At 36.6% G+C, this 26,693-nt stretch overlaps 1 protein-coding gene and 1 non-coding gene across 2 annotated transcripts; both read right to left on the minus strand.

The window, feature by feature from the left end:
- Position 1: 1 nt before the first annotated feature.
- On the minus strand, positions 2–26,693 carry LOC109053238 (importin-5-like). Its single transcript, XM_042744733.1, is given in 28 exon segments — positions 2–972; positions 1,637–1,778; positions 1,863–2,091; positions 3,622–3,820; positions 3,822–3,842; positions 3,918–3,938; positions 3,940–4,041; positions 4,127–4,182; positions 4,741–4,852; positions 4,980–5,152; positions 5,527–5,623; positions 5,914–6,035; positions 7,045–7,177; positions 7,271–7,354; positions 11,880–12,098; positions 13,298–13,471; positions 14,050–14,139; positions 14,228–14,352; positions 14,434–14,540; positions 16,683–16,770; positions 17,105–17,225; positions 17,689–17,811; positions 18,052–18,156; positions 19,345–19,441; positions 19,554–19,656; positions 19,752–19,944; positions 23,021–23,101; positions 26,511–26,693. Coding segments are annotated over 28 exon segments (3,282 nt in total). The 5' UTR covers positions 26,589–26,693; the 3' UTR covers positions 2–885.
- Positions 17,386–17,523, minus strand: LOC122146840. Its single transcript, XR_006161279.1, has one exon. It is a non-coding gene; the product is annotated as a small nucleolar RNA SNORA84 (small nucleolar RNA).

The following is a 26,693-nucleotide window of genomic DNA, read 5'->3' on the forward strand; positions in this document are numbered from 1 at the left end:
GTTCAGCATGTCTTGCAGCTTTAATACTGAAAGTGTTGTAAAATGATTAACCAGGATAGATTGCATATACAAATGTTCCATGGACATGTGACAACCCATAAGCCAACAGGCTTCACATTTGTGCATTTCCTTCATAATATCAGAAGCCCTGAACCCAGAGTCCTGGTTTTCCCATGTTGTTTATTTCATTAAATGGATTAAGTGAGCCAATGACAGACAATTTTAGCCGTAACACACATATCAGCGAAGGTGGAGCAAACCGTTGCCCGTTTCTCCCAAACATCCTCGCCGGCGATCTGGACCAGCATTGAAGAGAAAACAAAAACCTAAAAGAAAACCAAACAAAAAGTCAACGCTATGACTGCTGCATCATCGCTCTTTCAATCGAGCTCATCCAAGTCCGAGTCCGTTCAGTCCGATCCGTCGGTGAAAAGAGTCGGACCGACCCCTAAATCAGCTTCAGCAAGGATCGACAGACACACAAGTTGACAAAACAACTATAACGGATCTCATAAGGGAGAAAAGCACAATTTCTACACCAGAAATTCTTAAAGATCTATGATGGATGAGGGTTAGTTTCATTTCATACCCCTAAACCCCCCACGTCCGCTCAAGATGAGGGTTTCTGAAGCCATTGGCCCTTTTTGAGGTGAGACACACAAAGACACATGTAGCTGCTGGACGCTCGGCCCTGCTGTTGTTGAAGACTTTGAGAGATCAGGTCCAGAAGGCTCAGAGGCCCAACACAAACTCAAGTCTCATGGTGGTGGTTCTTTACTCAAAATATGGAAAGGGCCAAAAATCTAGATGTGGAATTCCAGGTGCACAGTTTATTAATCCTCAATAGATGGGCTGTTTTATGGGGTTAAGGCTTCGCTCGTTCACTCAAGCCGTGTTCAGGAGGTCCTGGATGGCCTTCTGCTGAGTCTCGTTGAGCGCTGAAACACACTGCGTCCAGAGTCCTCCAGAAACCTAAAAAAAAACACGGAGCACAGTCAGACACTTGACATGAAAATACCATGCAAATTCTACTCAACCTAGAAGCAAAAAAGGGCTACTTTTCACACAGAAGAACCAGAAATCTATGAACCATCATTAGATGCACTGAAAATGTATTTTATAGCAGAGATAAACACATTTTGCAATAACATCTAAATTTACACATGTGAATATTTTAAGACATTCAATATAAATTTGTATTTTATGAGAACAATGATAAATAATTTACTATTTATAGGCATCAATATACATATCTACATGTTAAAAAAAAAATCAATTGAGATTTTTAAATGCTAAGGCTACATAACATGCATAAATTAGCCCTTTGATATTCAATTTATATCGATAAACGCATTTTTTTTTTAAACTGAACCATTTTAAATAATGCATGCAATATAGTAAAAAAATAGTTTGAAATCATTAAGGCCATTTTTAACAATCTATAAGTGCCAACATAAGATAAACACTGATATTCACCAAGATGTACTAAAAAACAAAACTATAAAGCTTTTCTACGTTGAAAGCATTATTTTTAGCAAAATTACAATAATTTTGCAGTTCTGCAATCTTTCTACTGGTGTTAGTTTGCCTGCATGTAATAAAGCAGTTTGTTCATATTAAATGACATGAAACCTACTTGTACTTGACGAATAACGTTGGCCATTCGTTTGCTGCAGCCATCTTCACCTTTAATCGATTCATTCGCAACACCGTCTGCGATTATAACGAAAATCTTGGGGAGATTCGTATTATCAGGTCCAAGAACAATGGAATTGTTACTGCAAAAAGAAATGGGCATTAAAGTCAAATCACAAACCTGCATTTAAAACTCCCAGTGTTCACATCAGCTAACAGACATTCACCTTTCAATGAGGTCACAGAGATAGTTGAACGTGTGGACAGCTTCCTCTTTATCCTCATTGAGCGGCAGCCAGGACAGCCAGTGAGGGAGGATCTCATTGACGTTGACGCACTCTGGGCGGTACTTCATGACTTTGGCCACAGCAGAGATGCAGTTCTCAGTGGCGTTGACATTTTCTTTAGCTCTGGAGTCTGGAGCCTGGATCACTCCAACAAGCAGAGGGACAGCCTCTGGAAAACACATCACAGCACGCATATAATGTAAATAATGTAATATAATACATGCATATAAAATTAACAATCATAATAACTACTGTATAATGCAGAATTTCATGGATTTGGGCAAATTTGGGATGAACAAAATCAAGTTCAAAAAGTCTGCTACTGAAATATGAAGTCTGCATGCAGAATTTGATTATTAGAAGATGAAAAACTGCTCATGTTCCATGCCTTCTATTACCATCATTTTTGATCATTTGTATTAAATCATAAATCCAGAAGAAAATGAATGATCCAGATGAATATAAATTTCATAAACAGGTTTCATGATTTCACTTAGACATGCTTTTCGATTACTAACATTTAATTTAACCATAAAAACAAAATCCAGAATAATAATAGAAAAAGTAATAAAGGCTCTAAAAATTACATTTGACAAGTTTCATGATTAATACATTAGAAATGCTTTTGATTACTAAAAATAGGGATGCTCAATATTATCGGAATCAGCCAATAAAGGCTTAAAATTTTAATATCGGCCCGATATGAGAAATTATGCCGATCTGCCTTGCCAATTATAGAAATAACTTGCATGTGCTTAAGTTGTGCTGGCAATATATCACGTCAGCAGCTTGTGAGTTGTTCGCTTGAAGCGGCGCTGTGCAGACTAGTCGGTGTTTGCCATCAAAGTACAGCGAGAGCGATTCGTCTGTTCTCTAGCATATTTAATAAAAATAACAAACATCACACTTATAAATATATATACTTATAAATATATATACTTATTCACTACATTAGCATTCAAAACGAAAGTATCTAAACACGTGTATGTATTGTAACGCTTATCCTCTTCCTCCAGCAGGTGGCGACAACTGCCCGTTTAAAAAAAAAAAAAAAATTATGTCATTGACAAGCTGCTGACTGATTTATCGCCATTCATTCAGTAGATTCCAATAGTGAAACAAGTCTTTATGAATTGAGACACTGACTCCATTTTTTTTTTTTTTGCTCAAATTAATATAACAAAAAAGAAGTGTGACATAAAACTGATTTAACACGGCCCTAAAATGTAAACTTTTGTTAAACTTTTAATAAACTGTAGTCAAGTTCCATGTTTTGAATGAATTAGACATGCTTTTTGGATTACAAAAATGTTAATTTAACCATTAAAATAGATGTTTTTTTTTTTGTTTTTTTTTTTTACTTAAATATTAAACTTAGATTTAGCAAGAGCTTCAGTTTATTATACATGGTTTTCGATTTCTAAAAAATGAAATTAAACTGGAACCCAAGGGGGGTGAAAAGGGAAAAATACTGAATTTTCTGAATAAAAGTAAAACCATAAAACTTGTTTCACAGGTTCTCAAAAATCTTAAATTGTTAAACTACACAAGTTGCATGATTTTAATGAATTAGACATGCTTTTTGTCTACTAAAATTTAGAAACTGGAATTTGGGAACAAATAACACTGATTTCATAGTGTCCTATTGGGACTAATCGTGCCCAACAACAAAGGTTGCAAGTGACAAAGGATGTCCAACCTGTGAAAGCAGGCCTGTAGTTTTCTCCTCCAAACTGAGCCATGACACCAATGCCATACGCTGCCGCCTGTCGCACCTCCGGGCTGGTGTCACACAGCGACTGCATCATGGGCCGCAGGAAGTACTCCGCGTATTTGAAGGAAGATGGGCTGCAGTGTTCGATTACATCATCGAATATGCACAAACCCCACTGTCTGTCCCGCCCAGGGTCTGTGAGGACACTAAAGGAACAATACGTGGATAAAGAGTCTATAACCAGTTAAAAACAGAGCTTAACTGCAGATCTAAGTACTTACGATCAGATTGACTAATAGCTGGCAGCAGCTGCTCGAACCACGGAAGAACCTTCTCTCTGTAACTGCTGAAGATCGAGTGCAGGATGTCTGACACCTTGGTCAGGATGTAGACGTCGTTGTCATCCTGAACACAGATCACAAGGAGCTTCACAATTAGTGATCTAAATCAAAGAATCACTTAGAAGAAACACGTGAGATGAGCTGCTCACCTCGTCTTGTAACGTCTCCTCAACCTGCTCGTCATAGTCTTCATCTTGTCGTTTGGCTGCAGAGAACAAAAACAATTAATCAGAAAAACTCCACAAACCTGTATGAATTTTAGATGAAAACTGGTGACAACAGCTAGACCAATTGAAACATCAGAAGATTGCGATTGGCTGACAATGACACCTAATTAGCCAATTAACAGTGTTCAAACCTACATTCAAGGATAAACTTTATTTTCAGAAAATGTGATTTCAATATGATTCAAATGAACACAATTGCTATAGAATAACTTTTTTTAATAGTCTGGCAAATTTACTATATGCAGTAATTTTTTGGCTATCATTAGTCAGAGCCAAGTAATTTGTATAACTATACATTTCATGATTTCAATTAATTAGACATGCATTTTAATTACTAAAAATCATTAAACTGTTTAACACTAATCTGTATTAGAATGATTTCTGAAGGATCATGTGACACATAAATTGCCTTCAAATTTATTCACATAGAAAGCAGTTGTTTTATATTACACTTTCACATCATTGCTGTTTTTACTATATTTTCCCTCATGAAAATGTAGCCTCGGAACATAAAAATAAATTCCTGTGCAACTCACCTTGTCTGAGCTCCTGGTTTTTAAAGTGCTCCTCTAGTTTTCCTTTTAAAATGCCACCCAGTTCCTCAAAGTGCTCATTGTTCAGGCATCCATCTCCCATCAGCTCGATGCACTAAGACAGATCACACTGAATTATAAAGCACACAAACACTGGAGAACAGACAACATTTCCAGCTCTAACAGTACAAACCCCCAGTGAACTTCAGAATAAACACTGACCTAGTTTACATGTGAACTACCTTTGCAAACGAGTGCATGATTTCTGACAGCACATCTGAGTCGGGTTCGGTGCCGATGGACTTGATGAGGGCGTCACACATGAAGTGCCACATCTGTGTGAGATATTCTGGGCCTCGGACACGAGCACATTCCAGCAGGAGAGGCATAGACTCAGCCGCCGCCACACGCACACGTGAAAAACATGTTAAGGATCCTAACCAAATCTCAGGTGCGTGAAAAACCTTTTCTGATCAAGGCTTTAAAACAAAGACTGTTACACAGTCTGAAAGCATATCAAGCAACTGGGTCATTTTAACTGATATACTACTATATTTAATATTTTGAACTAGTTCTTATTTTTATTTTAATAAATTACTTATTACATATTAAATACATTTTAATGCATTTAAATTACTTTGTTTATGATTGTGTTTTTCACTTATTAGTTTTAATATAGTTCTTAGTACCTATATAGATCTTCAATTTTATTTCAGAACACTTTGACCATTACACTGCAAGATCATACGGAATATAAGTGATAAGTGATTGTAGTCTCATGAAGGATATCATCATGGAAGTAGAACTTCAGCAGAGGAACCATGAGCTTGACGACTTGCTCTGTGTACTCGACAAAACCTTCTTTCAGCTCTTTAGCATAGCACACCTGAGGAACCACAACACAAACAAAACATTATCATAATTTCATTAAAAAACATTTAGATTCATTTATTTTAAGTGCATTATTTTATCCCATCTAATTTTAAATAAGGAAATGTAATGGTTTTGGAATATTTCCAGGCTCTTTGGGAAAAACAACCTGCCAAAAACATCAAGAGCCACAGGATTTCTTCATCAATCATTCATTTGGGTGGCTTAATGCATCTTAAAGTTTGACAGTAAGTGTTCATTTTCAATGCTGGTTAAATCGCATGTGTGGGTGGATTGCCATCTCACCAGCATCTGGCACGCTGTGGCTTTCTCCTCCAGTCCTGCGGTCTTGATGCCAAAACTCTGTTGGTCTCCAAGATTCACAAACTCCCAACCGTCATCTTCGGACATGTTCTCCATGTCCTGAGCTGTAGGAGTCAGATGAAAAAGTGTTACACAAACTCACACTCAGCTGAGTGAAGAAGAGCCAAAGGTTCTTTGAACACCTGAAAATAGCGAAAATATAGATTTTTGAATTTTGGTGTTCATTCGACTTGGCATGAGCCAAGGGTTCAGAGGAAAAAAATAATTTTCCTTCTTTGCCTTATGGTTCAAAAGTTATTAGCATAAAAATATTGAAACTTTGGACAAGTGGTGGCACTAGAGAGTTAGAGACTCTAAATTTGCTATGGTTAATGTTGAGACTGTCCTCTATCAGTTTGCCAAATTTCACAACTTTCCAGCAAGCGGTTCTATGGGCTGCCACAGACTTTCGGCGGAGGAAGAGGAGGAAGAAGAGGAGGAGGAAGAGGAAGAAGAAGGAGGAGGAAGAGGAAGGCGGCCAACTATTTCAATAGGTGCCTACGCACCTTCAGTGCTTGGCCCCTAATAACATTAAGTGCAAGTCTAGTAACAACCAACACCTTATTATTGGTTATAAAATATAGAAATAGCCCACTGATTTATTACTACTATTTATTGCACATTATAAAAATTATAATAGACTATTATAGTCTTTATAATAATATGACTTATAATATTGTCTTTTGTTAGTATTATTAGTCATTTTTTTGTTGCTATTAACAAAAGAACAATAACAGTTGTATTATAGGTTAACTGATAACTGATTTAAATTACAGCTACTGTTGTCATTTGTCGTCATTGTAATATTACTACAAAAGTTGTAAATTTAAATTAATTTCTATATTTTATAACCATTATTAGTAGTAGTATTATTATTACTACTACAACATAGGTTATAAAATATAGTCATTCTGATTTAAATTACTACTGTTTTATTTTATTATTAACATTAAAGTAGTTGTAAATTTAAACCAATATTTTTATTTTAACAACAAAAACATTAAAGTCTGAATAAAATGTACAATATTTCTCGTGCACCGGAAGAGTGTTGCCTTGTGTAGAAAGATCACTTACTATCAAGAAGGGCCACTTCAGGTTTGATGGAGGCAGTCTTCATCAGTGGGCCCATCACCACAGGCAGGTACTGCTGAAACTCCTTCCCCAGGATCTTACACATGCGCGCCCAGGCCGAGATCATGTAGGAGATCTGTAGGCACAAGACAGCGGCTCAGACACACAATAAGAGAAAGGCAACTTTTGAACTCCGGCTCTATGATATGCACAGCTGGTGCTTTCTGACCTGTGGATCATCGTCCTCCAGGTCATTGAAATCAGTCTGTGTCTTCAGAAGGAGCTGCATCACAGCTGAAGCATCCGGCATGAACTACAAGAGAAATAATGCAAAAGGGTTGGATGGACACAAATCAGGTTTTTACTAGAGCTGTCAATCGATAAAAAAAAAAAAAAAAAATAATAATAATAATAATAATAATAATAATACCAATACTATTTAAAAATACTTTTATATTGCAATAATTTCACATTCAATCTTTAAATTAATGCAGAAACTACAAAGACGGTATTTTTTTAAAATATTTGTTTAATGGCATCTTTTATAACTGAAGGCAAGTATCACGGATACCAATACTACTGATGTCTCTGATTTTTTCCCCTCTAATATTTAATCATTGACTGCTGCTGAACATGACACGGATCTGACATGCATCGTATTTTCTCATAACTATTTACCTTTTCTGACCTGCTTCAGGTCTTAAAGTCTCTACTTATGAGCTGACAAGTTGAATTTGGGGTGTTAGATGAGGGAGCCAGCTCTGCGCTGCTCCAGAACAGTTTTGAAAACCACTGCATTTCAAAAACATGTTTTTAAATGCAACTCGTTTAACAAATACTTGCATGCACAGTTTAAAGGCAGCTTTAATAGTCTTTCTGATAACTTTAGGACTTAACTGATGGCATAACTACAACATTGCATGCTCGTAGTTTTTTGCACTTTGATATGAAATGATACAGGCTACAGCGCATCGCGGCATTTGTGTGTGCATTTGAAGAGCACATACTACGAGCACAGTACAACAGCTGACAGGAGGAAAAATCATTTTTACTGGCATATGGCCTGACATCTCTTCTGACCGCAGTTCAATATTGTTCTATTGAAGCTCCCTTGTCACCTGTACCATTTCTGTACTCATTTGACTTGCGCCTGGCGCTGAGGGGAAGTTGGAGTGCATGTCTAAAAAGTTCCACATTTGATGTGGTCATAAAGATGTTCTGCATCTAAATTAACGCAACTAGTCAAAAATAAATAAATAAAATAAATAAAAAGACCGAAGCAGCAGTAAACAATATGTACTTACTGTTTGGTTTAGGGTAAGTTGCATGTAATTATGCAAAATTTTATGTTATTACTAAGTTCATGTAACGTAAAAAAGGACACTGTAAACAATAAATAAAACATACATTTTATTTAATTTATCCTTTTAAGCAAAAATAAGGATCAAAATACATAAAAATGAAAAGAATTACAATAAAAAAAGATAAATAAATGAAAAAAATTAGATTAAGAAATTATAAAACAAAAAAAATTGTTAAATTAACCAAAACTTCACTAAAATAAATTTAAATTAAAACAATTAAAAGAAAACTAAAAATGGACTAAGCTTAAAAAAAAATTAATCATTACGATTTGTAATTTTTCTTATTCTAACGAGTAGTTGGCATATGCCTGAGGATTAAATGGGATGTATTCACTTGTCAATATTTAAATGGATAAATTAATTAAATAAGAGACTGACCGATCTTGTTTTTTTTTTGTTTTTTTTTTAGATCTCTGATGATGACTGATAACTGATATGCTGAGCCGATATTTATCATTTTACTTCTGATTTTGACACCATGTTAACAACACTTAAACAAACAACCACCCTCTTGCAAACAAATCAACTTTACTCCTACATAAGTAAATAGAGGGTCTAAAACTGGAAAAAAAAAATTTGAAAAAAAAAAATTTGATCTCAACTGGCCTGTTATTTATGAATAGTACTTTAATTTGTCTAGATTATGAAATACCTGCTGACAGAGCGCAGTTTTTCTCCTATGCGTTCTCACAATAGCGATCTCTAGCAGAGATCTCTAGCACAGATCATTTCCACAGAACTGTAATTATTGGATGCTTATTTTCAAAATAAAGGTTATAAAGATATAGAAAATGTTACTGAGTGAGTGAACGAGTGGATCTTGTACTAGTACGGCGGTAGCTTTTAACATGCCTGGGCGTCAATCAGGTGAGTGAACGGGACTCATTAACGGCAGCTTTACGAGTATAATTACACTGCATAAACAACTGAGAGAGTTCAATTAAGCTGGTTTGTTTTCAACATGCACTTATTAAGTCTGCCTAATTTAGCTCATGTGAAGTTACGTCTTTAGGGCATGACTTTATAAATTGTTTGACTCTCCTTGAGTTTCTCTATTTCTCAATGCCAAGCTTAAACTACACATCAGTCAAGTGTGTAACGCATCTCATGTGCATTATTGGCTGATATGTTAAAGCATATCAGTTTAAGCAAATAAAGGTACTTTAACTGTAAACACTATTGTTGACTCATCTCTCTTCGAGATGCGGTGCGTAATGACGGTCTTGCACGCAGTGCTAAAAGCACCCACAAGATGGCGCCATATATCGGTCAATACAATATTACAAAACATATCTGATAATGGAAAAAAGCTTAAATATTATGTCTGGAAAAAAAAAAAAGATACAGATTATTATTGCAATATTTTCCGTGGCAATACTGTATTGATACATGGATGCCAAGTATTGATCTTTTATTATACCAGGGGTCGGCAACCTACGGCACGCGTGCCAACAGTTGCACACAGAAGGATAAGCGCTGGCATGTGAGCAAATAGGGAAAACTACATACTGACGTACATTTTGAGGTAATAACTTCTGTCACACAGCCTGATAGGAGCTATTAATACTATTAAAGTGTGAGGATTAATATGCGCTAGTCTACAGATGCGTGTGCGAACGCTGCACATACAAGGCACTTTAGATCAAAGCCTCAGTTGTCTAACAACGCTCAATGTCAAAAAGACCGAGATGGCCAATCAAATCAAAGTAGGCGGGGTTTACTGTTCACAGAAGCAGAGCGTGAAGTGTCAGTTTAACATTAAAGAGCGAGGTAAGAATCAAATCATTTAATATTAGTCCACTTAATGATACGGTTTATGATAGAAATGTTAAAATGACTGACAGCTAATATCCAGTGAGGCAATTGCAAATATGACCATTTGAGAGCGATGAGAGAGAGAGAGAGAGAGAGAAGAGACAGAGAGAGAGAGAGAGAGCGAGGGAGAGAGAGAGAGAGAGAGAGGAAGAGAGAGGAGAGAGAGAGACGAGAGAGAGGAGAGAGAGAGAGAGAGAGAGAGAGAGAGGAGAGAGAGAGGAGAGAGAGTGAGAGAGAGAGAGGAGAGAGAGAGAGAGAGCCTGAGACTGAGAGACGAGAGAGAGAGAGAGTGAGAGATCTGAGAGGAGAGGAGAGAGGACGATTGGAAGAGAGAGAGAGAGAGAGAGAGAGGGAGGTGAAGAGAGATATATGCGCCTGTTTCATTCTACAAACAAAGAAGCTGAGTATAGTTACTTAAAAAAAACAGCGATTTTACCCTCCCCCCTGCTGAGCAATATATATTGATATAATTTTAATATCGATAAAAGTTGCGTGACAGCGCTGACAAGTTTATAAGCTTCTGAATTGTTACTTTTTGTACAGCACAATCTCAGATCTCTGTGTGCAAGCGGTGTGTGCGCGCATCAATTAAAGCAGTGCATTAATATAGAACGGTGATTAAACTGAACGGTTTTAATGCATTGGCCTTGTCACACATACATACGGTGGTGTTCAGTACGGTCACACTGTACAGTAGTCAACATTTGAAGTGGATCAAAACAGTTAATCAAAGTTGTCCTAAGACAAGAACAAATTTGGGCGTTAGGTTTTCGGACAACTTTGATGAAAGGTTTTGATCCACTTCAAAAGTTGACTACTGTAAATCTGTTATTCAAGAAACTTTTGAAAAGTAAAAAAAAAAAAAAAAAAAAAAAAAAAAAAACTATGAAAAAAATCTTCAGAAACTATTTGCATGAAAATCAAATCGGCCTAGTATCATTTAAAAATGTGTATGTACTGTATAAATACAGAATGCATTAAGGGGTTTGGGGGGGGGGCGGGGGTTTGCACAGTGGTTAACCAGAAAAATTAAAAAAAACAATGGCACATCATGCCGAAAAGGTTATACTATTTGGTAGAATAATAAAATCAATTTCTTTACAGTCCACTAGATGCTGGTGTGGAGTTTTTTTTTTCTGGTTAGGTCAGCTGGGTCACCTTCAGCATGCAGTAAGTTAGTAAAATACAGACGCCAGTATCACGGAAAATTATCAGGAAAGCCCCATATCCGCGTTCAAATCGGATGTAAGATTTTATTACGGATAAGTTTTAATTTATTTTAAATTGTGATTAAGTTTGTCTGCTTGAAAATCCCATTTCGCACTACAGCAATAAAACTCAAGTGAGAAAAAAAAACTAAGAAATGTTTCTTTTTAGTTAAAACAGAAGTTGCCAAAGTTTTCCTTTGGGGACAATTTGAAGTTGAAAAAAAAGGTAATAAATTGCAATAAGTCACAGAATATCGCAATATTTAAAATTGTAATAATATTGTATTGTGACACGAATACCATGATAATATTGTATCGTGGGGCTTCTAGTGATTCCCACCCCTTAAAATTTAAATTAGTAAATTAGTTTAAAATAAAATAAAAATTATTCAAATAAAATTAATCTAAAATGATAGATTAAAATGCATTAAAAAAATAATAATAAAAGCACCTTCTCTTTGCCCACAGCCAGGCCGATCAGGCTGATGCCCTCAATGGTCTTCCCCCTCAGCAGGCGAAGCACCTTCTGAACAGCGTTCTCTACAATGTGTTTGAGGGAGGGCATGAACAGATCGTAATAGGGCACAAACTTCTCCTCTGCAGTATCAGCCACTGAGGCAATGGACGTCACAACCTGCTCCAGCACCAGTTTGGTGCCTTTCTGGATTAGCTGAAGAATAAAATCCAAAATTAAAGCATTAACTCACCACCATAAACCACACCCAGAACAAACCAATAGTGTCAAACACTGCACGCAGAGAAGTCTTCACACTTTCAAATCAATGGTGATTAGGGCTGCACAATTAATCAAAATTTAATCAAAAAGGCAATAAATCGTGATTAGGCAGAATCTGCGATTGTAATGTGTATCTTTCAGTGAAGCACAGTTCTGTGATCAGCAGTAAATCTCCATCTAAAGGCCAGAGGGCGCTCTCACGCTGAAAATCCAAAAATGCCCTGAAGAAGAAATCCAGGAAATGCCTTTCGCTGCAGCTGAATAAACAGAAGATTTAACTGCTTTCATTGATTCAACATGGTTATATGGTTATATATGGTTTATCTGAGTTATAATTTTCATCATAAAGTATCTATAATGAAATACTTATCGACATAGCCTTCATCACTGCTTAGAATACCATGAAATATTGTGTGCCTTAATTATTCTGTTTAAGAAGCCACATCATCTCACAGAGGGATTTATTTCAGACACTCGACTGACGTTATGAAGTGAGTTTGGAGTAAAAACGTTATTAAATGTGGTATTTTCACGTGCTTTCAGATGGAGCAGCATTTACTACACAGTGCCGTAGTTCATTGAGAAGATACACAAACAGCTGTCATTATCACGAATGATTTAGTCAAATTCATAATCCTACGATTATATCTACTGCGATTATGAAAGCGATATTGCATAGCTTGTCAGAGAACTAAGGCTCTGTGTAGTAAATGCTGCTCCACCTGAAAGCAGGTGATGGAGATTTACTGCTAATCACAAAACCGGCTTTACTTACAAAATGTGCATGACAATCGCAATTAATTGCGTTCGATTAATCGTGCAGCCCTAATGGTGATCACACAATTCCACAACACCTCCTAACATCTGAATTGAGGGTCAATTAAATTTCAATTCAGCTAACTTTAATGAAACTGCATTCATTTCTGAATTGAAGTTGAACAGACCCCAATACAAATCAAACTAAATCTCACCGCGTTAGTTTTGTGCACCTAACAGAAGAGAAAACACATGAAGAAACTGATGTTTCCACAAAACAAAAACACTTTGCAGCTGAGTTAACCTTTAAAAGGAGCAGCAAACTCCCTTTAACCAATCCAACAAACGAAATGAAAGGGATAGGTGGCATGACACACCTCCTGTAGTTTGGCGACCATGATGACATGAAGGTGCTGGACAAGGCTGTCCAAATAGGGAAGAAGCAGGGTTTTGGGACAGTCCTCAGTGAAGTTAATGAGGGCGGCTGCTGCGTGGGCCTGGACACGAGGGTTTGTCTGATCCTCCATGGTCTGCAAGAGTGCCGAGATCACCTACAGAGAAAAAAAAAAAAAAAAAAAATGATGAATGTGACTGGTGAGATACAAAATGGGAAGTCAAAAAGCTTTAAAAGGATAGTTCGCAAAAACAAACATTTAAAAGTGATCAGGCACTTTGTTTCTCCTTTCAGGCCAGTACTTCAAGCTAGACTGGCTTCCTTGTCTATCAATTGCTCATTCAGATATTTGAAGAATTGGCCATGTAGAGACATCTCCTTCACACACTCGATCTGATCTTGTTTGAGATTTTTTTAGTTCTTTTATTATTACCATTTTTATTATTGTTGTATCGTCATAGTTAAATATTTATATAGAACTGAAACAGTCACAATTTTACTCCTAATGCAGTACACAAGAGATTAGATAGACTTGTGAAAAACTCTTCCCTTTCTTCTGTTAAAACGATCAAACTACTTCAGAAGACTCCAAACAGTGCACTGCTATGTTTTTGCCTTTCCTTTTTGAGCCTCCCGCTTTTATTTTATAGAAAACATGAACAATGGTAAATAAGTGCATTTATATTTAGTGAGAATTTTTTTTTAAAAATGTGTAAAAACAAAACCAAGCAATACCTTGTCGTGGAACTTTTTCTGGAAGGTGGGGGCAAAGTCTGTGGCCATCTGTCCAATAGCATTACAGGCGGCATAACGAACCCGGGGGTGCTGAAGGGGTTTAGTATGAGGCTCAGTTTAGTGTCTATACTTGTCAAAACACATCAGAAATGAAGTGCTGTGATTTATGCGCTCTTACCGGATCCTGACAGAAGAGCAAAACGAAGCTGACGATCTCACTCAGAATGGCCTCCATCTGTTGATGACAGCCCTCGCCAATAGCAGAGAGCGCCATCAGACCAGCGTGCCTATACTTCCAATCAGCTGCGAAGAAATTAGAAATATTTATGAAAAAAATTTTTTATAAACTCAATCATGACAACAGATCCTGATGCATTTACTTACGGTTCTGCAACATCTGCATGATGTGCTGTTTGATCATGGGAAGGACAATCTTTCCTCCGAGGCCACATGCAATCCTATCCAGAGCGCTTTCACCAGCAACAGCATTACTGAACAGGAGCAGAAGCCAGAAAGAGTCAAATCACACTTTTAAATGATCTATTATCAGAAACAATGAAGAATTATTCACAGGCATTTCAAAGCAATAATGCCAAACACAGCAGGTTTTTATGCTCTAAATGTAAACGTCTACACAATAAGTTGAATTAACAAGTATGAAAACACAACTTCCAACAAGTTTTATTTTAAGATACATTAGGATACTATTACAGTTTATTAGCAGGGCTGTGCGATATTGAAGAAAAATGCTATACCTTGTTAAATAATGCAATATTCGATGTGTGATACGATATTGACTTAAGTGTGTAAAATAAATTAAAAATTTAAATATTTTAAAAAGAAAACTATAACCAATATGTGTTTCACATTCTTTCTTGGAAAAAAAAATAAGCATCACTACAACTAAAGAAACCAACAATCATTTAACAAAAAATAAAAAAAAATTAAACAAACAAAAAAAAAAATTTAACAAAAATCAAAACAAACAAAAAAAAAAAAAAAAAAAAATGAATGCTACTTATTTTATCAATGTAACTTTGCTTTCCATTTATTACTTAAAGGACACTTTAAGCACTTCATATACCACAGCAAAAACTATAGCCTAAGAAAGTTCAAACATAAAAGGCAAGTGAACAATCAGTAATTAATAAAAAAAACAAGCATAGATAAAATAAACAGTAGTACAGCAAGTTAAGTGTAAAATAACTCTGCATAGTGTTCACCGTTATGAATTAAATTAGAAATTAATCTTTGTTAAAGCTGTGTTTTGTTGTTTGATAAACAGTGACATATTCAGCAGCAGGTATTTATACACTGCTACCCCTTTAAGACCGACTGCAAGGATCCAGTATAATGATATACATTAGGGATGCACGATAAATATCGGCATGATATTAATGTGCATCTCGTCAGTAAATAAGGTTCTGTAATCAGCGGTAAATTTCACACGTGCGTGCTTTCACGTGAAGCAGCATTTACTACACAGAGACGTTGTTCACTGACAAGCTGCGCAAAACCTGCGCAGCTTGTCACTGAACAACAGCTCTATGTAGTAAATGCTGCTTCACGTGAAAGCACGCACGTGAGATTTAATGCTGATTACAGAACCGGCTTTACTGACAAGATGCGTATTAATATTGTGCCGATATTTATCGTGCATCCCTAATATTCATCCGATTTCTGTCTTAGCTGTTTACATTCATTTAAAACAACTGACTGCGTTTATGAGAATGATTGTCGAGACGAGTTTGACAATTCTGTGTGTGTGCGTATCTGTTTAAATGTAAGGAGATGCAAAAAACGAATCAGCTCAATGTTCACGCTGTCTGAAATGCATCCCTGTGTTCATGTGCACTTTGCTTGATTTAAGTAGTTTATTATTAAAATAATCCAGATATCGCATGCCGTTGCGATATGCACATCTCGATATTTCAATATATCGGGCAGCCCTATTTATTAGCATTTTGAATCAACTTTTTTATATTATCTTTTCTTTTTTAATTTTAAGTCTTGTTTAAGTTTTGTTTTTATTAAACAGTTTATTCATTTTTCAGTTTAAAATAAAATGTTAGATTTCAGTTAGTTGACCAGGCAAAATTTCTAGTTTAACTTGTAGTAAAATAACGACAAGATTAAATAAATTAGAAATTTTGCCTTAACTAGCTGAAATAAAATATTGCAAGTTTTTCCAAGTAATAATTTTAAGGTTTTAGTTTTTCATTAAAAAAAAAAAAAGATATATCTTAATTAAATGTAATTAAATGTAAATGTACCTTTATGAGAAGTTTAGATATTTGTATTAGAGACCAAGACAAAAATAGAAAGGAGGATATTCATTTTTGCAGCGCATGCAACTTTTAATGCCGTGACTTTAAAAATCTAAGACTTTTAGCTCAGATCTAATTAGAGGAAGAGCAAATTAAGACTTAAAGACCCTCAGAAACCCTGCAAAGATATCAAATCCTTGCAAGCTGCACAAGTAAACTATTTTAGTAATGTGAATTACTAGTATGTCAATTAACTAGTCTTGAAGAATAAAACTGATTGGTCAATTTTGTATGAGCACACAATTGACTGCTGCTCCCCTGAAAAAAAAAGATTGATTATACCTCTTATACAAATATTAAACTCACCTATCAAAATCATCATCTTCTAGTTCATCAGCCATGGCCCACTCCTCATCCTCCTCCAGATCCACCATCATACTCAACATCTGAGGTACTGAACACATTTACATGCAAAATTATTAAACATCACAGCAGCTGGCTTTTTGACATTCAATGGTTAAGCATTACACAACTGCAAGTAATTAGCAGTGTCAAGAGGATAACTAATTAGCATCATTATCAACCTGACTTCATTTAAGTGTGACAATAGATCAGCTGTTTTTGAAAGTCATTTTTTACTTGAAACGCTGATGCAAAACAAAAATGCATTAAGTTGTATAGTTTGACATGCTTTTAGTAGCTTTAAGCTTGACAAATTTCACTTTAATTAGCTTTGCCTCTGGTAATTAGCATTGTAACATACAAAGCGTTAAATGTCTCTCTCTTACCACTCTGAGCAACAATGTTGGTATGTTTTCTCAGCATGGCAGCAGCAGTTTCAGACAGTGTGACGATGACTTCCAGAGCCAGCTGCCGCTGCATGTTTGTAAGATTGGTGTCTGCGCACAACTGAAGAGGAAAAACCCAATATAAATGGACTAAAATGATCATGATTCTGTATTTGAAATAATGATGAAATATCACATAGTTTAAATGAGTTGTGTATCATTTACACTTTTAAAGCAGGACATGGTTTTAGTCTTAAGATCAACATTCTTACATGCCCATGACATGTCTCTGTAACCGGGCTGTGGAAGGTGCACAGGAATGGCAACTTCCAAGCATTAAATTGCAGAGATCAATTTGTGCCCGTCAGATAAAACCTCAAGGATCAGCACAGACGAGCTGCCTCAAGGAACCACCAGGCACATAATTGCACTTTTTTTTCCCATATACATATAGAAAAAAATTATAAAATTTAACACTGACACACAGCCGAAGCACGCACACTGAAAGCCCCTCTCTCTTCATATATAATAAAGTATTACCCAATACTCGAGATAAAGTATAACAGGTTTATATGTTGGCTCACCTTCAGGCTCAGTTGGAGAGTGGCTTCCAGGTTTGGTCTTAAGTATTTGGGGGCCGTGTCTGCAATCTCCACCAATGACTTCAGCACAGAGTCGTCACCACGGTAACAGGATTCATTCACCGCCTGATTGGAGACAAAGTGTGCAATGGTGACTATACAAGTGTTAATATGCATGCCATCCTCGGCCCTTGTGGTTCTCCAGTGTGAACTTGGCAAAAAGGCGCATTTAAAAGCACAACCACAGAGGGGGAACTAGTGAGAACCCTTTTCAATCATAAAATATCAACAAGTGACCGAAAAGCGCTAATTCAGAAGAGCAGAGGTGCAAGTTACTGAGTAAAGGTGTGATTAGGCATTCTTCACCTGTAGGATGCCAGGAAGAAGATCTGAAAAGTGTTTCAGCAAGGCTGTGTTGCTCTCATTGGACAGGATGAAGGATGAAGCTGCACGTGCAGCCAGGGTTCGAATCTGTAAATGGAAACAAAAACAAAACAACATTACAAAAAAAAAATGCAAGGCTTAGGATCTTTTACATTGTGTTTGCCAGATTATTTAACTAAAAGGTGCAGTATGTAATATCGGCAGCTAGATGCTGAATTTGGAACACACAATTAACTGCAAGTTTAAAGGTGCACTAAGCAATATTTGAAAAATGCTTTTGATTACAGTGTCGGACCGAGTCCCAAAACACACTCGCTGACAATCAGCAGTAAGGGGCATGTCTAGTAATGATAGGGAGAAGAGTGCACAGGGCAGATATTAGCAGATCAACTATAGATAGCGAGAGATGGCAGGTTAAAAAAAAAAAAAAAAAAACATTTCGGTGGAACAAAATTAAAAAAGGTTTACGATCAGGCAAGAGATAGGACCTGCATAAATATCAGCAGTATTCAGCAATGGAGAGAAATAAAAGGAGCGGGAAGGCCAGGAATCAGATGTTGAGGTTGCTTTGTTTTTTTCTTGATAGGTGTGTTACATTGAGGTTTACACTGAATTACCATAGTAACACACATCACTTTCACTTAATGATGACATCATACCCTCATCCAGCAGATTCCGCCATCATCGCTGCCAGGGTTTTGTATGTACTGTACATGTGGGGCGTTATCAAAATATGGGCGTGTCTGTTTTGGTGATTTTAAATGTCAACATCATTTGGCAAAATTCACTTAGTGCGCCTTTTACATACTCAAGACATGTTTTACTCAACATATACATACGTATTGAAATACATATCAAAAACTCAGAAAGAAGCTTGTTGTAGTCCCTACCAGCCTTTTTTGTAGTCCTTACACAGCAATTTCTTTAAAAGAAAATGTTTCTTTGTATTGAACTTTGAGTGTCGTAACCTTGCAGACGTTGTTTATGCTATAACAGCAACATTACACACTAACTAATGTTAAAAAAAAGTTAAATAATCAACCCCCCTTTAAGACCTCAGTTGTTTCTTCTGTTGGTCAAAAGAAATTACGAAGAATGTTGGTAGCCAAACTGCAGCCATTAACTTCCATGTTATTTTTTTGCCCCATACTATGGAAGTCAATGGCTACCATCAACTGTTTGGTTACACACATTCTTCAAAATATCTTCTCACTTGAGGGTGAGTAAAAGACAGAATTTTCATTTTTGGATGAACTACCCCTTTAAGACACTTACCTGTGGGTTTTCCTGATCCTGCATACACTGAACCAACATACGCTTGATCACTTCCAGATAATGCTGCTGCTGATTGCCAAAGATACCTGGGAAGTTCCTGTATGATGAAACGGGTCAGAAACAGAATTCAGAATGTACTTTTACAACAAACTTATCCTGAATCAGTTTTGGTGAAGCAACTGAAACTGCAGTTGCTTAAATGTACGCACCAGAAAATGTGCAGTGCTGCTTCTCGGAGGTTGACATCCTGAGAGTTGACTGAATCAAACAGGAACTTGAGGATCTCTGGCCACTGATTGTTTCCGTCATCATAAAAGCACAAAAGAACAGATCAAATAGTTCACAATTCCTCCATTCTGAACCTAAGAAACGAATTAACCAAAAGTTTAAAAAAAAATTAGACTAACCAATGAGATTGCGAGTGAGCTCTGCAGCAATATCGCAGACCTTCTTGCGGATGTTGGGGGAGCCTTCAGACTGGATTCCAGCGAGCAGCTCTGTCTTGATGGCCGTCTGCACGTCGATGGCCAGGCTGGGATAGACCTCCTCAAAAGACGAGGACATCAGACGCCGCAGCAGCACAGCTGCCATCTGCTTAACCTGTGGAGACACATTTGAGAGTTTTAGACATCATTTTTGCAAAGATGTGCTTTGCAAATAAAGCCGCAGTTTGAAATGTGGGACTTAAAGTTTAAGGAAAACAAGTAGATGAACCGTTAAAGGGAAGTTTACAACTACAGGGGCTGACTTATGACTGCAGTTCCTGTCCAGGTGCAGACTCTGTCAACAATAAGTCTCTAGAGAGCATTTTGGGAGATATTTTAAAAAAAAAATTAAAAAAAAAAAAAAACCTTCCTTATGCGGTCCTATAAAGTATTAGCATTATGGGGGTTCACTGGGGTTTTCCCTCTTTTACTCTGTTTCCTTCGCTTTTAAATAGCCTGTAAATAAATTACACAGTTTAAATATAGTAAAAATCAGCAAACACTGTGGGGAGCGAAAAAAAAAAAAAAAAAAAAAAAAACAACCTTACAAAATCCTCTTAGATAAACAGCAAAAACAGACTTCAAAATCCAAAATATTGCCAAACAGGCGCATTTGCATTTTGTTTCAAAACTAAATTTTTCGCCAATGTCAAGACAAGTGGAATTTGTAATTTCAACCATATCTAGGGGCCCTATGATTTCAGCAATGCGGAAAATGTGGACGGAATCACGGAATCCAGTCATCAAAATGGAATTCACAGTTTAATGCGAAATGTCACAGAATTTATTTAATATATAATTTATTTAGTTAATTAAAGGTAGGTCATTACACTTAAATCACGATATGGACTAGTATCTGTAAATATTAAGCCGCAAAAGTTGATTTAAATATGAATCCTGCATGTTCTGCATGTCTGTTAATGAATGGCGCAGACATGCGGTTTCATTTACTACACACACACACACACTGGAGCGCGTGTGACGCTCGCAGTGATTTCAGCATCTGCCATCTCACTAAATGAGGACGCAAACATGAACATCTCCAGAACTGCTCTGAGAGTCACTTCATGACTGTTTGATTTGAGTAAAACTAGCATCATATAACATACACAGAACTGTAAAGGTATTCACGCCAACCCGTCAAAATAAAAGTCCGGTTTGATTTGAAGACATTGTACCTATTACTATTTTTCAGTAGAATGTACATAGCCTACTCCTACTAAAATTAAACAAACATTAGGCCTATTTCTATAGGGAAAAAAAAACAAAACAAACAAAAAATAGAAATAAAAATTCCTTCCATGTTTTAATTTTAATAGTAAATCCCCTTTGTTTGCCAAAAAATAAAGTTTAATTACTAGATTTTCAATAATTAAAAGATAAATGAAATTAAAGGGGTCCTATTACTCTCTTTTACAAAGTCTTGATTTTGTTTTGGGGGTGTACTAGAACAGGCTCTCATACTAGGTTGTTCGAAAAACATTATTTTTCACATTGCAACACCTCTCTCCCCAGTCTGGCATGAACGGCTCAAATAGTTCCTGTATCAAATGAAGGCCTGCCTTCTGAAATACGAAATGTGCAGTGACTGGTTAGCTGGGCCAGTGTGTGTTGTGATTTACAACTTAATGTTGTAAATCACTTAATGGCGCCTGGTCAGGAAATGTCATGCCCCTTAACATAGCTGCCTGCCAGCTTTAGTTTAAATATTGCGTCAAAATCAAATCAATTTGAGAGCGATTTAAACCCGGATGATTGTAACCACTCTAAGTTTGTCTGCTTTGGGAAAGCTAGCATGTCTCCGACATAGTGATAATAACACTCATTGCCTTCTCTAGTGCAGCTCTACCAGGTCTTGTCCCATTCGTCGGTATTTGAGAAATCACAAATCGTGGAAAATATGCGTTGTAGTCTAAATGAGTCATTCGTTGAAGTTTTTGAAAAGTGATTTCAAATAAAAAAAACACATCATTAATAATACTACTATCATCTTAACAACTCAGAACATCTTTTATTATCAAAAAACAACAACACAGAACAAACTAAAAAGAAAAAAAGAAAAAAATTTAAAAAGCATAATAGGACCCCTTTAATATTTTATGCCTTCATTTGATAACCAGAAAAAATTAAATACAACACAGAATTTCTGAAAAAAAAAAAAAAAAAAAAAAAAATCATAGAAGAATAGCAACCGCCCTACTTTAAGAAAAAAAAAATCAATAAATTAAGTTGTTTTATGCATTAAAATAATTAAACATGCTAAAACACGGAATTTGATAAATTGATGTGAAAACGTAGATGTTTGATTAGACATGCTTCTTGATTAATAAAATGTAATTTAACTTAAAAGGGAGCTGAGAAAAATTTAAACTGGAGAGAAAAAAAAAAAAGAATCCAAAAGGAATTAAAACGGGAAAAAAAATAAAAAAATAAAAATAATAATAATAATAATAATAATAATAATAATAATAAATAATTATTGAATTAAGGAAAAAATAAAACTGATTTCATAGGGCCCTACATATCAAGTCTAATTTAGCTTAATGCAGTACACGAAGCAAGTTTTTTTTTTTATATCATAATAAAAAGAAAACAGATAGAATAGAAAAAGAATAGAGCAAGCTAGTGTTAGAGGCCTTTGCTTTTGTTAATTGTATAAAAAATAAAAAGAAATTTATTAAATCCAAGCCTGTAATTTGTTTAAATGATTAAACATGCAGCCCAACCACAAATTAACTACAAATACTGGAACAATAGCGAACACACTGTGTCTAAAAGAGGTTTACAGAGGGTTAAGTGTGCTCTTTTAAGGCTAAAACTTCTAACTATAACAAGCTTTGGATCAGCGCAGGTTAGTCTGAATAAGTTGCTGGTCTCATCTTGAGCAATCAGTTGTTCCAGAAACCAAATTCAACCCTAGCATAAACATAGGTCCAGTCTGAACAACACCAGTCTCCATTTAACCTTGCCCACTCACGGTCAGCACAACGTAGCTACTTAACTACTAATAACATCTTGAACACCACAAGACAATGGCACACCATCAGACCCTGAGAGAGCAGGTATGAGGCATAAAGGATGGTGCAAACAAAGCACTTTCTGCCATTTATACAGTTTAAAGACTATGCATCTCTAAATGGATGCCTGGAATAAATATTACAGTGCTGATGACAGTAAACAGACTCTCATACCTCCTCGGCAGCGGATGCATCGCGGATGGCCTGCAGTAAAAATGTGATCTTCGTCTGACCAGGGATGGTGTCATACGTTTCCTACAAGGGCAAAAGATGAAGTTAATGACATGGCATCACAGTTTATACATATAAATGGTTGTAAGACCTTTTTAAGACCAAGTAAAAAAAAAAAACTTTATGGAATGAACTAAAAGGAACAAAATGCATCAACGTTTTCTAAAAGGAATAGTTCACCCAAAAATTAATTGTCATCATTTACTCATTTCCAAACCAGTATGAGTGTCTTTCTTCTGTTGAAAACAAAAGGCAATATTTTGAAGAATGTTGGTAACCAAGTAGTTGCCATTGATTTCCATAGCATTTTTTTCATATTATGAAAGTCAATGGTTTGCAACATTTTTGAAAATATCTTTTGTCTTAAACAGAAGAAAGCAATTCATACATGTTTGGAACAACATGAGGGTGCATGAATTACCACTTTCATTCTTGGGTGAACTACCCCTTTAAATGTCCAGAGAGAATGCAATGAGTTATTACCAACATTTCAAAGTTTAAAAACACAATCACAAACTTAAACTCACAACCACAAAATCAAAATCAACAAAACCAAAAACAATTACTTAAGACTTGAAAACCACTCGAATATGGAAACAAGTTTTACTGTATTTCAAACTGCAAAAAAAAAAAAAAAAAAAAAAAAAAAAAAAAAAAAAAACAGTGTTGCTCTTCCTCAGTATTTCAAATTAAACTTTAATTCCCCTAATGGCCAACTGACTTAAGTTACATTTTAAAGGGATACTCCACCCCAAAATGAAAAATGTCATTAAATCACTAACCCCCATGTCGTTCCAAAACCGTAAAAGCTTTGTTTGTCTTCGGAACACAATTTAAGATATTTTTGATGAAAAACCGGGAGGCTTGTGACTGTACACATAGACTTCCAAATAAGTAACACTGTCAAGGTCCAGAAAAGTATGAAAGACATCGTCAGAATAGTTCCTGCCATCAGTGATTCAATCGTAACGTTACGAAACAGTCTCCTCTGTGTCTCTCCATATCACCGCGTGCTCTTCTGTATCATCTGCGCCACAAGGATGCGCTGTTTCTTTCAAATCAAAGCTAAATACACGTAAAAACAGCGCATCCTAGTGGTGCAGATGATACAGAAGAGCATGCGGTGATATGGAGTGACACAGAGGAGACTGTTGACAAAGGAATTGTTGAATAAAGTAATTTCTGTTTTCTTCGCTTACAAAAAGTATTCTCGTCGCTTCATAAAAAGTTATGATTAAACCACTGATGGCAGATTGCGTATTTGGACGATGTCTTTCATACTTTTCTGGACCTTGACAGTGTTACTTACTTGGCAGTCTATGGGACAGTCACAAGCCTCCCGGTTTTCATCCAAAATATTTTAAATTGTGTTCCGAAGATGAACAAAGCTTTTACGGGTTTGGAACGACATGGGGGTAGGTGATAAATAATTTTTCATTTTGGGGTGGAGTATCCCTTAAAGACTTTCATCTCAAGTAAATATATCTTGATTTTTAGATTTATATTTGAAATCAAAACCACTGATGAAGACTTTTACTTTTTGTTATGCACCCAACATTTAATACCACAACTTTAAGATGTGCTCCGAATCCAGACTTTTAAGGTCTTAATTTGTGGAATTGACAGAAACGATTGCAGCTTGAAAAGCAATAAAATAAGTTGACGCTGTTCACACAGGAGGAGGAAATAGACTAAGTTAAGATGTTCATTTTGCATGAGTCAGACAGATTCTTGGAGTCAGTTTACAAGTGACAATTGGAGGTGGTTATGCGTAGCATGTCTGGAATGAATGGTGCAATGGGAATGTGAAATCAAAACAAGGAAATCACACACACCTTTACTCCGGTGTTAACATCAAAGTTTTGGAAACTCAATTGCAATTTCGTAGGATTGTCAGACATAAGAGTGACATCACAGCTGATTTCTGGGGGCCATTTGGCCCTTGTCATGCGTGAGAGTCTGAGTCAGTTTCCGCTGAGCATTAGCGGCAGGCTGGTCATGCATTGTCTTTACTAAAGGAAAGTGCTGACCGACGGCAGAGATGAGCGATAAGACCCAATGACCCATCCTGATCCACATGAGCTCCCCACAGATAAAGAACCTGCTAACAAAAGACTAGTCTGAACACGTGCCAATGAGATCCCATTGTGGGGGGGGTTGAATTTGCCGCGAAATCTGGGACCTTGGCGATCATCCATGCGAAAATGACTTTATACGTGCTTAGAGAAACTTAAAAAGGTCTATCTATGCTTTTGAATGCATATCCCTGACCCAAATCCAAAGTGTTTCCATGACATGACAGTATGAATGGGCATCTTTTGTGATAAGCTCATCTCATCGCGTGAAGACGGGTGTAAAGTTACTGTTTAATGAGTGAAACACAAGACTGTTCACAATAGCGACGATAAAGAGTTTTTAAATATGCATTATTCTTCTAAGAAATGCAGTTTGATTATCACGGCGCTTGTCGAGGGAAGTTCAAATCGAGTAAAAAGCATACAAAGTACAAATAGATTGTAATTTTGTTTGTGCGGTCGTCACTTTGACTGGCAGCTCTCGAATTATAAGACGCAAATATGACTCGCTTACATCCAAAACCCTTTGCAGAACTGAAATATCGATTTAACCACCCGTTTGAGCAGCTCAAGCCGATCTGAGCAACACCAGCGCCCGGTTAGCAGCGACACAGCAACCGCAGCTCGAGTAACGACCCAAAGACAGTATCGTAGAGTAGACGTTAATACATTAAGTCAGAAAGAAAATGAATATATAAGGTGTTTTTATATCCGAGATGAAACACAGAAACGTATAAAACACCACGTTTGTAATGTTAGGCCACGTTGATACGCAACACGACAGTAACGTCCGACTCACGAATGAATCATTCTTTTGAGTCGATTCACTAAAACGATTCGGTCAAACTGAGGGTTTGGCTGACTTCTAAATTCAAAAATTTTCGTATTACGGTGTCTGCAAAATCTACATATGACAGAAAGTAAGATTAGTTATGATTATATGCTTTTCCGAAATCAGTCTTTGTAAATCACTTTCGTGTAGAGTGAACTGAAGTGTGAAGTCTTCCAACTTTTAACACAGGCTACTAAAGGTAATATCAGTAAAACAGTAACAATTTGGTTAATATGTGCAACTCCCTAGTTACAATCTCAAATAAATATTAATAAAAATCATAAAATTAAAGCGTCATACGACGAACAACTCTGCATGCGGACTCAAAAGAATGGAGGAATTTGTTTCCGGAATCGACTCTCTGAAATGATTCGAAGCCGCATAACAGCAGCGCGCGCTCCACACATGTGCTGGGCCAGAGCGAGGCTGAGCGGCCCGCGCTAAAACTGCGAGCCAAGCAAGAGACGAGCATGTTCGATTTCCCGTCAAACATCCACACAAAGCGGTCCCTACCCGACTTTCATACCTCGGATTGCTTCCTGACGGTGTTGTCAGGGCTCATCAGGTTGCTCAGTAAGAGGTAGAACTGCTGCTGCTCCGCCATCGCTGCTTGACTCAGAAAGAGAGACGAGCGAATGAAAGCCGGCAGGGGAAGCGACCTCTGACACCGGGCGGAAAGAACGGAGAACCGTGATTGGCTCGTGACGCG

Source organism: Cyprinus carpio, chromosome A1 (assembly GCF_018340385.1).
Source record: "Cyprinus carpio isolate SPL01 chromosome A1, ASM1834038v1, whole genome shotgun sequence".
NCBI classification, from domain to species: Eukaryota; Metazoa; Chordata; class Actinopteri; order Cypriniformes; family Cyprinidae; genus Cyprinus; species Cyprinus carpio.